Raw genomic sequence first — 14052 nt, 5'->3', positions numbered from 1 at the left:
TCTCAACCAAAATGTACTAAGTCACCCAAAATACTGCGGCCTGATAGAGAAGGGTGAACGTACCCCGTCACCACGTGCAACCTGCGCTCAGATCAGCAGCTGTTCAACACGGTTGTATGGGCTGTTGTTTTATAATAAGGGTCTCCAAGTCATGAAATCCAATTTGGGAAAATATTAGAGTCCCCAGGAATTTGAACAGAATTGTGTTTAGAAGCAGCGGGAATAAGATCTGCAGGGAGGAAAAAGCTTCCTTTTACCCTCCGAGGATCTGTGGCCGGCCGAAGAACTGAACTGACAGATAAAATACAGGAGGGAATCATAAAGCTTATTTAATATTTTAAGTGAACATGGGAGTCTTAAAAAGGAAAATGAAAAACTGAAGAAACCAATAGACTCAAGACCTTACGTACCTTTTTAAACCAAGAACGCTAAGTTGTGGGGATGTGACAAGAAAGGGGGCTTGGGCTGGGGAGTGCCCTGTGGAGCCATGACGGGGGCACGCATGGGTTAGTGGAAGATAAGGGTTGTTTCGTAGGTTTGCTTGTAGACCCATTTCCGCCGACTCCGGTCTCTGGTGCTAAGAGCGTTGTCCTCTTCTTAGTGCAGGAGGGCATCCTTCTCAAGGTAAATTTATGCCCTGCTTTTAGGCAGAAAGGGGGAGGGCAGAGAGCCCTCCTGCATCTGCTGTTTCTCCAAATAATCAATAAGCCAAAGTGGTGTACTTTGGGGTGGCATGTTCTGATCCCCTTCAGATCCTTATTAAAACCCACTCAAAATAACATTTCCACGTGAATCACCGCTTACCACGTTGCTGCTGGAAGAGAATTCAGACAGTGGTGTACACACTGTTGTGTCTCTTTCTCCCGGTGTGTTCCTTTTTCACATGGTAGTGTCCTCTGCTGGCACAAGGCACATTTTCTCCGAAGGTGCACAGAGGGGATAGCGCCTGACCTCTGTCACTGATGTGAAAGATCATTGCTTCTCCTCCTTCTCCTCTGGAACACCATGGCATTTGATGTTTATTGAACCCTTTCCCCGCTTCCTAAAGCATCTAGGTTTCCCTTTTTCCAATAGCGTGGGCCCCACCCAGCCCCAGTGTCCCCCAGGGCATCCTACTCTGCTCCTTGTAGGCCTCTGGCAGTGCTGGACAAGACTTCCTGCCCACACACACTTGACATAAGCGTAGAGTCACCAACAGCTTCATGGAACGAGAGAAATGCTGGTGTAGATCGAGCCCCACACGGTAAGCCTCCTTCAAAGTTCTTGTTAAATGTCTCTGTTCCCCTGACTCTGTACTCTGAATTCCACTGCCTCTCCTCCTTTCTCTGCTTCCTTCTTTCGTTAGATGTCCCTTCTTCCCTGGCAACTCCACTCCAGCCCTCAGTTTGCACCTCACACTCAACAAAACCAGGACCTCTTCATCAAGCTGGACCTACTGCCCTTATCAGCAGTTCAGCAACCATCCTTTTGTTCCCTAAATAGGACTCCTGTGGAACTTCCATCCCACGCTGAGTAGCTAAAAAGTATTTGCCCAAAAAAATCTAGATATCTGAGGACCAGGTGTGGAGGAAGGTTCGGCTGCTAATAAGACCATGTGCACGTAGGTATGTACAAGGATGCGTGTGTATCTCTAGCTTAAACACTTTCACACCTTTTTTCAGTGATGTACTGCTGCTATTTTTTAAAAAATTGTCCTTCTAATTAAACTTAAAAGCTTTTGCACAGCAAAGGAAACCATAAACAAGACGAAAAGACAACCCTCAGAATGGGAGAAAATATTTGCAAACGAAGCAACTGACAAGAGATTAATCTCCAAAATATACAAACAGCTCATACAGCTCAATATCAAAACAACAATGTTTTCCTGATGTTTGGATAGAGGTTAATCCCAAATTTGTAGAGTTGTCGTTGTAAAACGACAACAGAATAATTGCAAATCACTGTCTTCCTAGGAATTATCAGTGTCCTTTCAACTTTAGCCAATAGGAGTCTAGCAATTCTTAAATTACTCTCCTGCAGTGGCCTGACCACACCACTCCTCACTCCGGTGAGCGAGATTGCTCTCTATTCTTTTCTGAGTAATTTAAATTCTTGAGAAACCCCTTGAGATGTTTAATATTCTGGTCAGACTGAAAATCCGTGTCCTGTTTTCCTGACTGTATTTCATGGACTGTTTAAGGAAGGGCTCATTAAAGGAAACAGCAAAACAGAGACTTATACACATGCAATTTCACAAAAGTCAGTACTGCATAAAAATATCAGTGTGCAGCTGTTCCCCAGTATTTGGCTGACTTCAGACAAGTTAACACACAAGAAAGGTCATGGGGTAGGGGTTTAGAAGCTCTTGGATGAAGTTGTACTATTGTCTAATGTAATTCATGACTCGATTGATGATATCAGGGTCCTGTTCTCTTTCCATGTGTGATTCTTCATTGTCCCGCTTCGAAGACAGTGGAAATGACTCCTGCTGAAAAACAGGCAATTTGAGGGATGTAAGGGAAGCACCCTGCCCGCTGTCCCACGTCCCTCGCTGGCCCTTGGCCTTTACCACCCCTCAGACACCTGAGCTGTGACCTCTAACTGGTGCATTTAGGTCACAGCTGTAGGCGTGAGGGGGCAAGTGGAGGGAGCCTCATTCCCACCACACACACAGGTGCCCACCTGGTTGTACATCTTTTCAAATTGCTGCTGCCGAAAATGACGTGACCATCCCCGTGCGCGGTGCGTCCAGTGAGCCCTGTGGACACGGGCTGCTGTTTTACTTCACATCCTTGGTTAGAGCCCTGAAGACAAAGGCAGCAGTTGCAAAGTCCACAGAAACATGAAGGGCAGGGAAGGCAGATCCCAGTCCCGACCAAGCGGTTATTCCAGAAAGAAAAGTGCTGCTCCTTCCGAGGCGGAGGCCCAGGGTAGTCAGCCTGGCCTGCAGTAGCTGGCTGGGCCTTGGCACCCAGGACCCCTGAGGACACAGGGCTGGCCACCTGGATACCGAGCAACTGACCGTCCGAGGGGAGGGAGACCATGCCACCTTCCCACTGCCACCGTGGCCATGGAAGGAGGAGGATGGAGTGGGGGGGAGGAGGAGGGGGAGGAGGGGGATGGTTCTGGATGGCCGAGGAGTTTGCCCTTTGGCCAGGCCGACACTGGCCTGGAGCTGCTGGGCGAACAACAGGCCACAGTCCCGAGGGAGGTGAGGAGCAGGTGTTAGTAACCCCTAACTCTTGGTTAGGTTTCATCATATGAATTTTGGGAGGACACAAATATTCAGTCTACAGCAGCCTCCTGGTTTATTCTTGCACTTTTTCCCCTCCTATACCCATTGCCACCTGCTGCCACATCGTCATCACTGATCTTAAAATGACACACCTGGAGCTGAACCTTCCATCACTATGGTTCCCCTACCACACTTACTAACTCACTAATGTAGGCTAATATGGTTTATATATATTTCTAGCAACAGCATTTGATAAAGAAATGATCTTAACTAGATGCGGTGGACTCATTAGCAAAAATTCTCCTGTAACCAAGGGTCCTGCTTGCCCCTTCAGTGCAGTGGCCAGAAAGGGCACAAGACCCTTCAGTAAATCCCTGGGACTCAGACCCCTGTCCTGCAAGGGGGTGACACTGCCACAACCCCCGAGGTGGTGAGGTGAGAGATGTGCTTCACACGAGGCTACTTTGAAAGTGGAGAAATCTCGTTTGGGTATTGGTTACTGCTTAAAGATTCTTGGGACTTTGAAATTAAACTTTTCCAAGGTTTAGATTCTTCACATAGTCAAGTGTCACAGAGAGCATCTTGATTTGCATGCAGTGGAGAAGTTTCTGTAGCTGCCATCAAGCGCAGGAAAGAACGAACTGGAAAAAAGTGATAAGCTGTGCTTTCAAGGGTGTGTTTACTTTATGAAATCCTTTTGCAGCAAAGCTTTTAATACCTGAAGACATTTGGAGAGCCCGGCCTCATGGAATGAAATAAAAGATGTATGATCCTCAACCACATCTGGAAAATGTCAGTATGATTCAGTTCCTGAGGGCTTGTAATCCAAACTGAATTCACTGTTTTATTTTGTCTTTTTAAAAATGAGTTTGATGGAAAGAAAATTTTAGATTATATTTGTGATTTTACTAATTATTCATCTCAAATATATGATTTAACACAGACATATAAGTTAATAAAAAAAAATGTTCAGTGAAGACACTAAACATGAAATTGGGTATGACAAGTCACCTGGCCAGCCTGAAACTCCAGGCCTACCTGAGATTCCAGAAAATTTGTTTGGCAGCCTGGTCACTGCGTTTTAGCCATTCCATGGAGCTGAGTGGGGCAGGAGGTAAACAAGAGCTGTCTTGGTGCAGAGACGTCAAGTGGAGTGGAGCAAACTGTCTAGCCTTGAGATGGACCCAGAAGTGGCTGAGATAGATTTTCTCGCTGCCGGTTTGTGCCGCCCTGGCTTCTTAGCAAGACTTCTGCTACAACTATTGCCACTAGTAATAAATGCCACTCATAACATAATAGAATATCATGTAATGCAATGCAATATACCCTGATAGTCACGCTAATATAATCACAAGAAAGTGTTCAGCATTATTCTAAGCACTTCACATGAATTACCTCATTAAGGCCTCACACACCCCAATCCTATGAAGTAAGGGCTGTTTGACAGATGAGGAAAATGACGCACCAAGAGGTCGAGGAACCTCTGCTCCGGATCTGAACCGAGGCAGTCTCACTTCAGAGACCCTTTCCCACCAGACAGCACACTTGCTGCCTCCCACGGTGCGGCTCTGAGGTTTTCATAGGAACTTCACGTCTGCCTCTGGCTGCCCTCCCCACCCCACGACTACCCTCCAGTAACAGCGGGTAAAGCACTTGCCTACGGTGTTGGAAAGAAAATATGGTCCTGGAAGCGGCGGTCCATGCACTTTGAGTTGGCCTCCAGTAGAAAGGATGGCTTTTGTCTGATTCATTTATATTTTCTTACCCTGACGTAATAAAGGCATGCCTTTGGGTGGCCGACTAGGTTATGTAACGTGGTGAGCCGAGTAACAGCTCCCAAGATGTCCACGCCTAATTCCTGAACTTGTGAATATGGTACCTAAAGTGGCAAAAAGGACTTTTTAGAGGTGACTAAGTTAAGGGTTTTAAATAAGGCAATTTTCCTGGGTAGTTGGGGTGGAAGCACTATAATCACAAGGGTCTTTACAAGTGAGAGAGAGAAGCAAGAGGGTCAGAATCAGAGGGAGGTTTGAAGACGCTGTGCTGCTGGCTTTAAAGACCGGGAGCCAAGGAGTGCAGGTGCCCCTAGGTGCTGGAGGAGGCAAGGGGTCGGATTCTCCCCTAGAGCCTCTAGAAGGAGCACAGCCCTGCCCACACTTTGACATCAGTCAAGACCCACTTCAGGTAGCGCTTGGAGATTAGGAAACAAAATTAGAGCCCTACCAGGGGTGGCTGACTGTTTATTTCCTCTCCTTACCTTCTCCACCAGTGTTTGCTCCCAAGGGACATATAGACTACAAGGCAATGTGAGAAAAGGAACTGGCAACCACGATGGTGTTACTACAAAGTACAGGAGGGACACGTAAGCCCAACTTGGGGGGCTCAAAGGTTTCCTGGAGGAAACGGTTGCTGTCTTAAGATACATGTCTCTCTGCGACTACACGCATGTTAACCTACGGTGAGGAACTGGCTCATGCCGTTGTGGAGACTGAGCAGTGCCAGGGCCTGAGTCAGCGAGCTGCAGACCCGGGGAGCGGACGCTGTGGGCTCCGCTCCGAGTCCAAAGGCGGGAGAAGGTCGATACCCAGCAGGTAGGCAGAGAGAGCAAACTCTGTCTGGCTGCACCTTTTTTTAAAAAAAAATCACGTTTTTCTCCATTACTTTGTTAACTGGTGATTGTATCAAATGGATTTTGAACCAACTTGTGTCTCTGATAAGCAACATGTGTCTTTTTTATTTGTTTGTTTGCTTTTATCATTTGGCGGCGCCATGCGGCCTGTGGGATCTCAGTTCCCCAACCAGGGATTGAACCTGTGCCCCCTGCAGTGCAAGCGTGGAGTCTTAACCACTGGACCGCCAGGGAAGTCCCTGGCTGTACCTTTTTGTTCTATTCAGCTCTTTAATGGGTTGGATGAGGCCCATCCACATTGGGGAGGGCAATCTTCTTTACTCAGTCTACTGATTCAAACGTTAATTTCATCTGAAACACCTTCACAAACACACCCAGAATAATGTTTAACCAAAGATCTTGGCATCCTGTGCTCCAGTCAAGTTGATACATTAAATCAACCACCACAGCCACTGAGGTGTGACCTGAAGTGTTAGTTTTTAAAGCATCATCACTCCGCCTAGTCTGATGAATATAATGTGAAACGTTTTTCAGTCATCAGGAAGAACAAAGCAGGTTCTGACTGGGAACCTCTCTAAGGTATACCAGTGAACAAGGCAATTCTCAGAAAAATTACATACTGTATCACCTCATTTTTGTAGAAAAGAAAAAGAGATATATTTGTAAATGTGCATATGTGCATTCAAAGCACAGAAAGGAGAGTAGAAAATGCACAACAATTGACAGTGATAATTTCTGAGAAGAGGAGGAGGGACGGGTCAGGGGAATGTCCACAGTCTGTATACACCGTCATCATGGGAGTCTTTTATAGAGTGCATCCATGTGAAACTTAAGTGACAAAAAAAGACAAAATCTAAGGAGGTAATGCACAAATAATTATATATAATATCATGAAATGAAAGAAGCAATTGAAAATATGGCTTGAACTATAGCCTGCCATATGCCTACCCCAAGTTAATGAGCATAGAGCTGATTATTACCTGCTGGCATGGAAGGGGTGGGAAAGGAGGAGAAGGAAAGGGAAAGACACAGGAGAAGAAATTTAAAGGGACTGTTTCAAAATATTATCCAGTGTATGTGTATGCATAGAAAAAGGACACGGCAGGCAAATCACAAAAGTAGTGAGAGAAGAGTTTTTGAGTACATGGAATCTTTATGGGAAGCTTTATGTTCTTTTGGCTTCTCTGCATTTTCTTTCTTTCCTAGGATTTTATATTGATAAAGGTTGTATCTACTTTTAAAAGGCAATACAGTACATGGTCTGAAAGTCAAAAAGCTCAAAGACATACCCAGGGAAAAGTCTCTCCCACGTCCACCATCGTTAAACTTCCAGCACTTCTCCCAGAAGGCATTGCACTGTTGCCAATGGCCTAATTTGTCCTCCCGGGGATAGTTTAATGATCTTTCTACCCATTCTTTAGTTAGTTTTCTATTTTACCCAAACAATCACATATGATAAACACTTCCCTATCCCATGTTTTTTCCCCCTTAATATATCTTGGAGGTTTTTCCATATCCACATGTAGAACTGCCTTGTTCTTTTAAACAGCTGCATGGTATTCCACTACGTGAGTATGCTGTGACTTCTTTAATCAGTTTCCTACCTGATGGGTTGTTAAATTGTCCCTAATTTTTTGCTTTTGCAGACAATGTTGTAATGACTATCCATATGGGACAGGTCACTCTGCACACATGCAATATGCATCTCTATAAGAGGTTTCCCAGAATTGGAAGTGTTAGGGCAGAGTATATACATGTTTAGTTTTGGAAGACATGACAACTTGTTCACCATAGAGAGTATATCAACATCACTCACAAAGACAATATATGAGGAGACCTGTTTCCCCTACTCTTGCCAACAAATTGTCACCAAACTTTTTGATCTTTGCTGCTGTATATAAAGTGATACCTCACTATTTTAATTTTTCTTCTTATGCGTGAAGTTGAGCTTTCTTTCATATGTTTAGAATTCTCTTGCATTTCTTTTCCTATGAACTGTAGTTTCATGTCATTTACCCATTTTTTTCTCTTGAGCCATCAGTCTCTTTATATTGGCTTATCACATCCAAAGGAAATTAGCATCTTATGGTAGATTTCAAATTTCTCCCTAGCTTGTCTTTTGACTTCATTTACTGTTTGTCTGTCTACATTAAATTGGTTTTAGGTAATGAGAATGCATTGCCTTTATTTTAAAAGTTGAACTTCATTATGGGGAAGGAAAGGTTCAGCTTATGTCATCTCCACTTCAGTTGCTTCCATGTCGCTTGATTTCTCACTTGGGTAGTACTGACTGTTCCCTGTTAGTCCCTCCACTCCTTCCTGAGTCTTGCATCTTTGCACTTGGGACTTACATACCTACACACGTTTCCTTCTACTAGACGGAGCATTTTACATGTGCAGAGATTGCTCTCAGGTCGTGTGCATAACTTTTCATCTTTGCACAGCTAACTGCTGGCACCATGTTGTGCAGATTAAGTCAAGCGAAACATATTTGTCACATGATGTTTCTTGCTGCGTTCAACTTGTCAGAAAAAGGAGTTTTTAACAGCTTTATTGAGACATATTTCATATACCACAAAGTTTAAAGTGTAGAGTTCGTGGCTTTTAGTTTATTCACGGAGCTACGCAGCAATCATTACAATCCATTTTAGACCATTGTCATAACCCTGAAAGAAGTCCCAGACCTTTTAGCGGTCACTTGTCATCCGCCCAACCCCATCCCTCACTCCAGCCCCTGACAACTATTACTCAACTACCTATCTATATTGATTTGCCTATTCTGGATAGTTCATTTAAATGGTGTTAAAGAAAAAAATATTCAAATGACATTTGTTAAAGCACTGTAAGATGTTACTCAAAGGTGGAGAACTACCAACACAGGTATAGGGACCATTGAGATGGAAATCTGCAGTGAGGGAGAGATTGGGGTCAACTCAGAACGCGGCACGGGCACGTGGGAATGCATAGCCAAGGAGCCGGGTCGGGGGCCCACCAGTAGGAAGTGGCTAAGAGGAAGCATCAGGGGTTAGGATTCTCCCTGAAGGCGGGCCAGGGTGATCAGATATCACCTGGGAGATTGTAGTGGATGAGGAAGGTACAGGGTGGGGGATTCTGGCTAAACTGACTTATCAGAATTCTTGCAAAAATTGGACAATGCAGAAAGGAACGTGGAAGTCCAAAAGCCAGGCCTAGCTGAAAAAAGTTCGGGGAGCCTGGGCAGACTTTGGTCAATGAGAGAATCTGTCAACGGAATCATACAACATGAGGTCCTTTGCGGTTGGCCTCTCTCACTCAGCATAAGGTTCATACATGTGTCAACAGCTCATTCACTGTTGCTGCTGAATAATATTCCACTGTATGGATCCAGGGTTTTAATAGCCCCGCTTTTCCAGTTCTTACTCGTTTTTGATCAGAGGTTCCTCTACCTGAGGTTGAGGAATGAGCCTCTGGGCTTTGCCAAAGGACAATCTGAAAGGGACACTTGGCCATGGCGACCACAGGCAGAACTTCTACATCACGTGCCCGGACGGCGTGTGCGCCCACCGGTCCGCACAACCAGCCTCTGAGGTGGTTACCGCCGTTTTTACACGGGAAACACGAGTCACACTTGGAACCACGGAACCCGCGGGGCCGTGGCTGCCAAGCTCCCGACTCCGAACGAGCTAATTAGCGAACCGCGCACGGACACGTCATTGGCTGCGCGTCCGCGGCGGCTTGAGTCGCAGAGGAAAGGCGTCTACGGCCGCACGAGAACCCCGGCCACCCAAGGGCCAAGAGACAGCCTCGGCACTGACGGCGCGAAGCCCGTTTCCGTCGCCAGGAGGGACGCGGTGGCGGAGGACTTCCGGGGCGGGGCCGGGCCGGGAGCGGAAGTTTCCGGGCAGCGCGCGCGGTCCGGTGGGGTCGGTCCCGGGCTTGGGGCGCGGGGCGGCGGCGGCGCGGGGGCCGGGTCTGCCCGGCGGGCAGTAGGAGGGCGGGCGCGCGCCGGACCCCGGCCACGCAGCCATGAACCTGGAGCGGCTGCGGAAGCGCGTCCGGCAGTACCTGGACCAGGTGGGCGGCCCGATCCGGGGAGCGCGGGCCGGGGCTCGGGAGGCAGCAGGGGCGGCTGCTGTCGGGGTCTTGGCGGCGCGCGGTCCTAGGGGCCTGGGCTTTGGTTCGGGGTAAAGCCCCCGAAGGGAGGGGTCGAGCCCCCCGCCCTCTGCAGCCGGGAGGCTGAGGAACGCTGAGCACGAAGCCACTAATGCGCGCGGCGAGCCTTACACGTGTTCAAGCCCCGCTCCGCAGCCGACCCACCCCGGACACAGAGGTGCTCAGTACATGCTTCGTGCCAAGTGGAAGTTGAAGGATTATCTTAGGAGGAAAGTTGCGGGGTGGCCTTTGAATTTAGCTAGCTGATAGAAAATTTTTGAGAACTTTAGTTGTCATTCTTATTTGGCCGAATTTAACTGAATAAAGATAAAAACAAATCTGTAGTCTCAAAGTCAGTGCTTTAAAAAGTTCCTGTTAACTACACTTTCATTCCCTGCACTCCTCTTGAATGAACAGCAAACAGTGTTTAAGGGAAAGAAATGTTTCCAGAATCAGCAGCATCAGTTTAATCTGCGATGTCACTTAGTTTTTGTAAAATGTATGCTCTCCCAATAAATTGGAAACCAAGAAGGGGAGAGAAAGGGGTGTTCACTGTGAACTGTTCGATGTGAAATGTAGCAGCTGAATGTTTGCAGCACGCTGAAGGGCTGTGTTTTGGTTTGCCATAAGTCAGCTGAATTGAATAAATGCTTCCTGCGCACTTTTTCTCTGGCTCTGGGGATGCAGTGAGGAAGGAGACAGGCCTGGTTCCACCCTCCAGGCACTAACATTGAGCAGATTTGTAACCGTCCCAGTAGCATTCCTCCTCCCAAACTGACTGGCAACAGAGTTGCTGGTTTGCATCCAGGAGGACTGAGGCAAAGACTGAGAACCTTACTAATGGCTAGATGTTGCAAAATGATCACTTAAGTTACCTCCTTCTTTAGATACCTGCTGATGTAATTTTGCAATGTATAAGTTAAAAAAAACTACCTTCTTCAACTGTATATATCAAAGGTCTTCCAATAATATTTTTATTGCACCATTGAACTAAAACTCACCTACCTGAGATATAAGATAGAGATATGATTGATAGACCTTTTACTACACGTAAAAAATTACTGTCCTGAGATGTTGATTTATTATATAGCATTCTAATAATATTATCTGTCTGTGTAAAACTATTGAAGTAACAGGGCAATTACCGCTTTTTTTCTGTTTTTGGATACAGCAACAGTATCAGAGTGCTCTGTTTTGGGCGGATAAAGTAGCCTCACTCTCTCATGGTAAGTGACAGGTTCTAATTTTTTTTTCTGATTTCTCTATCCTTAAAAATCTTTCTACTTTACCTTGCACCTCTGACCATTTATGTAATTTTCCCTCCAGAGGAACCCCAGGACATTTACTGGTTGGCTCAGTGTCTTTACCTGACAGCCCAATATCATAGAGCAGCTCATGCACTTCGGTCACGAAAACTGGACAAAGTAAGTGATTGTATGAACCTTAAAGCTTTTTAAAAATGTTATTAGATTAGTATTTTAGGTATATGTTCTTTTTATGTCAAACTATTTTTAAGGATTCAATTTTTCATATTAAATGTAAAGAGAAAATTTCTTGTGTACGCTTTTTTTGTTGTTTGGCTGCGCCGCGCGGCATGAGGGATCTTAGTTCCCTGACCAGGGATCGAACCCGTGCCCCCTGCATTAGAAGCGCAGAGTCTTAACCACTGGACCGCCAGGGAAGTCCAAGAGAAAATTTCTTATTCCTAATCTCGGTCACTTTGTTTTTTCCTCCCCCCAACCCCCTATCTAATCACTAAGTTTTGAAAATTCTGTTTCCTAAATAGCTCTGAAAGTATGGATAGTCCTTTCTATCTCATTACCATTCACACACGTCAGGCCTGTAATTTGTCTGTTTTGTTGTTTTAGCCTCTCTCCTTTCTCTTTTCTCCAGTAACATCTTTCCCACACCCCACCTTCCTTGTCTCCAGTTCATCTTTTAAACTGTCAAAGGGTGGTCTTCCTAAAACAGGTCTGGTCACATCACTCACAGTGTAACTCAGTGATTTCCTATTGCCTACAGGATAAAGTCAGATGCATTCATAGGCACCCCAGGTGCTTCTTGATTTCTCTCCAGTCTGTGTCTGACCCACCACCACCATCAGTGCATGGAATGTGTATCCAGTCATGCTGACTGCTTGCAGTTCCTTAGATGTGTGACAGTTATTCAGACTCAGTGCTGGAATGCTGACCAACTCCTAAGTTACCCTCTCCCCTGGAGATGTTTTCTTATCCAACTGGTTAGTATTTTTTATGCGATTCTTTCATAGTTTATGAAAGAAACTATGTGCTGTGTTTATGTCTCCCCTGCCACAACCTCCTTGAGGGCAGGTCCCTATTCCTTTTTGAATCCTCGGTGACTGGTAAACAGTAGGTTCATGATGAATATGGGTTAAAAAGACTGTTTTTTTCCTCTGCGAGAGTAAAAGAGGAATTATGAAAATGGCTTTCTTCACTTCGTGGTTATAGTTTTCTTTTTGATTGAAGATGCATATTATCTTGATCACTTTTTTAATAGATTAATTTCTTTCCTAGTTGTATGAAGCGTGTCGCTACCTTGCAGCTAGATGCCATGTAAGTGTGCTCTCAGTTTGTTTTATTTGATAAAGGTTTAATGAAGTGAATGTTACACATCCCTCCCATGAGTGTGAGAATTCAAAATACTGACTCCATTAACTAAAAGCTCATATGCATGAAGAAAATTCTACTTTAGACATTTTAAACTTAAGTAATGAGTGGGTATAATATTTATTACCCTTTTAAAATCTACTGCGATTGTGTATCTAGCATCAGAAGCCATGGTTGACAAACGCTGTTTCTGTTTTCTACACAGTTTGCTGCAAAAGAACATCAGCAGGCTCTTGATATTCTTGATATGGAGGAGCCGATCAACAAAAGACTGTTTGAGAAATGCTTGAAGGATGAAAGTAGCTTGAAAGACCCCTCCAGTGACTGGGAAATGTCACAGTCCTCAGTAAGTAATACTGCAATAACCATGCTTCCGTAACATCAGTAAGAATTGCCCACATGATAGGGCAAATGTAAATCGCCTTCTTTTACTTGAGTACAATCATGTTAAAATGGTTTGATTGCCAACTTACTTAATTTTCCCAACCCAAGAAGATTCTGAGACATTTCTGGGCCATCAGTTAGAAGTTGTAATTGTGTCCTCAGATGCTTGAATCTGAAATAGGCAGACTTAAGCTCTTTCTTCTTACATTTGATACCTTAAACTCCTCCCCACAGGTGGAATAATATTTTCCCTTCTTACTGTATTTCAACAGTGGTTTGTACTTACCCCCGAGAAACCTTGATTACCTTAGACTGTTTCTTTCCAGGGAGTGCTGTGGTGTTACCATGTATGTTATTTTGTGTATTTCAGTTTGTATACTTCATACCTGCATAAAATTGCAAATTCCTTGCTGGCAGAGATTACACTGATACAATGTAACATGATCAATAACATCCACGGTCAGATTGCTAATCTGGACTGTTACTCTTTTCTTTTTTTTTTTTTTTAACAGCTTCCTTGAGATGTAATTCACATAGCATGCAACTCATGCATTTGAAGTGCCTAGTACCTCGGTTTTTAATATATTCGTTGAGCTGTACAACCCTTACCATAGTCGGTTTGAGAACATTTTTTTTTTTACTTCAGCGAGAAACCCTGTACCCTATAGCTGTTACCCACCAATCCCCCATTTCCCAGTTGTTCTTTATAACATGTCTATGAAGGAACTTGGTTACTCTACTGTTCATCTCAAGAAGGTGGGAATACTATACATTCTTAGGTTTTTTTCTTTTTAAGAAGCACATTTTTTTGTGAAGAAATACGTTTATGAGGGAGTTGAGGATTATCATTATTCTTGGACCTCTTATCCATTAACTGCTAAGAAATGCATGATTTATTTGTAATGCATTTATTTTATGAGTTTACTTTTTTTAATAACTCATAGGATACTGCATAGGTCTAAGATTCTCTCATAATGTCCTCTACTATTTTTGAATTGTGATTTTATGATGAATCCCATTACCAATTTTACTTATTTATTTTTTTAGTGGTTTGAGAGACGGCAATT

The 14052-nt window shown here is 44.6% G+C and overlaps 1 protein-coding gene across 2 annotated transcripts in view; it reads left to right on the top strand.

The window, feature by feature from the left end:
- Positions 1-9784: 9784 nt before the first annotated feature.
- CDC16 (cell division cycle 16) overlaps positions 9785-14052 on the top strand; it is a 28615-nt gene continuing 24347 nt past the window's right edge. Inside the window, exons 1-5 of one of the 2 annotated variants that reach the window (XM_061170683.1) lie at positions 9785-9896; positions 11146-11200; positions 11301-11398; positions 12509-12547; positions 12807-12947. In XM_061170683.1, coding sequence (XP_061026666.1) covers positions 9849-9896; positions 11146-11200; positions 11301-11398; positions 12509-12547; positions 12807-12947 — 381 coding nt within the window. In that variant the 5' untranslated portion in view covers positions 9785-9848. Of the gene's footprint in view, positions 9897-11145; positions 11201-11300; positions 11399-11996; positions 12214-12508; positions 12548-12806; positions 12948-14052 lie in introns of those variants that run through there. The other variant, XM_061170684.1, reaches the window with a different exon arrangement.

Source organism: Eubalaena glacialis, chromosome 16, assembly GCF_028564815.1.
Source record: "Eubalaena glacialis isolate mEubGla1 chromosome 16, mEubGla1.1.hap2.+ XY, whole genome shotgun sequence".
Classification (NCBI taxonomy): Eukaryota; Metazoa; Chordata; class Mammalia; order Artiodactyla; family Balaenidae; genus Eubalaena; species Eubalaena glacialis.
This window is presented reverse-complemented; position numbering and strand designations above follow the sequence as displayed.